At 34.2% G+C, this 2,473-nt stretch overlaps 1 protein-coding gene across 1 annotated transcript in view; it reads right to left on the bottom strand.

Annotated features, from left to right (window-relative positions):
• The window catches only part of LOC107752276 (1,4-alpha-glucan-branching enzyme-like), a 192,494-nt gene extending 191,491 nt beyond the window's left edge, over positions 1-1,003 (bottom strand). The window contains exon 1 of the mRNA XM_016568208.1: positions 820-1,003. Coding sequence (XP_016423694.1) covers positions 820-917 — 98 coding nt within the window. The 5' untranslated portion in view covers positions 918-1,003. The remainder of the gene's footprint in view (positions 1-819) is intronic.
• Positions 1,004-2,473: the final 1,470 nt, after the last annotated feature.

Genomic DNA, 2,473 nt, shown 5'->3' with positions numbered 1-2,473 from the left:
TCTTTGAGTTAAATTGAATGAGATTTTCAAATCATTTTTTTTTTTTTTAAGTTATATTTAAATAAAAAAAGTGCAACATGTAGTGAGCTCTTACTCAATTTTATCACATTAAAAACTATTTATATTTCTATGTTTTTATATATTTTTTGTTTACATTCCTTAGAAGATAGCAACAAGTTAATGACAAAACATTGTGATATTTATTCCAAAAAATATATTTTTAATATATAAGCAAAAATATGATTTTTAATACATAAGCTGCCCTGGTTTCTATAATTAAAATATATTAAAATATTGTAAAAATGAGGGGTTTTAAATATTGACTTTCAGGCCTATAAAGTTTGAAAACATGGAAGGTGTTTTACCATGCAAATGCAACATCTGCAATAATAATAATTTTATTATTATTTTGTTTTTGTTGGTAGTATATTTGTTTATTATTATTAGTAGTAGCATTGTTGTTGTTATGCACAAAATAGACAAAAAAATGTTGTCCTCTACTGTCTTAAAGCAGCGTTTTCTCATTGTGCTGCAGCTGAACGTGTTCGTTGCAGAGAAGTGAACTGTCATCGCCATCAAGCTTCCATAGAAACCATTAGATGTCCATATTTACATATTCAGTAGGGCACGCAGCTCTTATACACAGAGGCGGAGAGCATCCAGCAGCTGTCTCTTAATGGACACTACACTGAATTAATATAACAACTCCTAAGTGCCGGGTGTGAAGGGCTGACAGACAGACACGCGTGTGCGTTTGGGACGGGCACAGGACCATTACCCAGCGACAGGATGCAAATAACGCTTAAAAGCACGTTTTACCTCCTCTGGAAGTCCTTTTCAAAGGTTTTGAGGTAAGGATCCATTTGTAGAAGGGACCTCAAGCGAGGAACTGAAACATTATACTCCGATTCTGCCATATTCGCGTCAGACCAGAGCAATCGAGCACCGACTCCCTCGATTAAAATGCCGCTTTCACTGGGGAGCAATGAGCAGCGGTTTGTGTCGCGCTGTCAGTTGAGACTCAGGGTCATGTTGTTTTGCCCTGCCCATATGAAAACAAGAGGATGTGGCTTTCTGAGCTCACTTTTCACTCCCTTTTCTTAAATGGCAGCGTGGTGCTTTAATGGGACCGCGCAAGTGTTCGGATTAGGGGTGGAGGATTTAAGGGGAGGCGGAGAGTCGAATCAGATCATTTTTTTTTTGCCCTTGACAAAGTTCAATCCTCTTCTTTTTTGATAAGGACAGATCCTCTACTCTCTGTCCTACACGGTAAATGCAACATATAAAATCAATCGAATATAAATAGTTTTACATTATAGATATAAGAATAAATATAAAAGAAAAAAACAATGTTATGAATAGTGTAGGCCTACATGAATATCCAAACAGTGTCATGCAGTATGACCTATACTGTGCTTCATTTAATAGCTATTTTAAATATAGTTTTCATAAAAGCAACATTAAAATATAAAATGTATAATACATTTAAAATGATGCACACACGCAAGGGGAGCGCGGGGCACAAAGTAACGCGGGGTTAGTTGTAACACACCTGGTTTGAATATTTCCACACATGCTAGCATAACCAAATTTTCAGCATTTACTAGTTACCATATCAACATTATATAGAAAAAAAAGTGCGCCAAAATTCACAAATCTTTTGAAGATATCGCTGAACATTTATTTTACCATAGTAAAATTTAAATTCTGGCTTAAGTACATTTTTCATCTCAGTTTTTATTATTCATTTAAAATGAAACAAATCTGCTATTATTTTAATCTCCAATCTGTTATTTATCAGTTCAGATGTTTCATATATATATATATCAGCATATTCCCTTTCCACAGGAGGCTCATTTTTATTCAACAAAAGTGGCATTTTTACAGCCATTTTAATGTAATGTCATCGACCAATTAAAACAAGAGATTTCTTTGCCAGGGTAACTGATGTTATTCTGACGGTTCTCCAAAATAACATGCTTAGATCACATGGATCAGATCAGAGGTTTCTGAAAAGCACAGAAATGAATGTGTATCGTGAAAAAAAAAAAAGAAGAAAATTAAGAAATACCAAATAGCAAGAAAAAAAAAGCAAATAAAGACTTTCTATCTCATAGCCTTCAGGTTACCTTTGGTCTTTTACAAATAACTGATTTTAACTTACTCAAGTCATCTTGCTTCATATCCTGTATTTAATCTTATATGCTGCAGTTGGTCTTCTTGTACGTATTGTTGAGAAATAAGTGTTAAGAGGAAGGATGCATGGAAGTGACTAAATATCACATATTTAGAAATTAACGTAACATTCAAGGCTTCATGTGGCTGCTGTCTATGCAGTTTATCTCAAATCTGCACATATTTAATAATGCTTTTCAAAGCATGGACCCTCAGAACAGTCCTCTTTTAACTTCGGTTGCATCATGATTTTGAAACAGTCCGGTATGATCAAATACAGAGGATTATAAGTAAAGTT

Source organism: Sinocyclocheilus rhinocerous, unplaced genomic scaffold (genome assembly GCF_001515625.1).
Source record: "Sinocyclocheilus rhinocerous isolate Xijiao unplaced genomic scaffold, SAMN03320098_v1.1 scaffold1012, whole genome shotgun sequence".
Classification (NCBI taxonomy): Eukaryota; Metazoa; Chordata; class Actinopteri; order Cypriniformes; family Cyprinidae; genus Sinocyclocheilus; species Sinocyclocheilus rhinocerous.
This window is presented reverse-complemented; position numbering and strand designations above follow the sequence as displayed.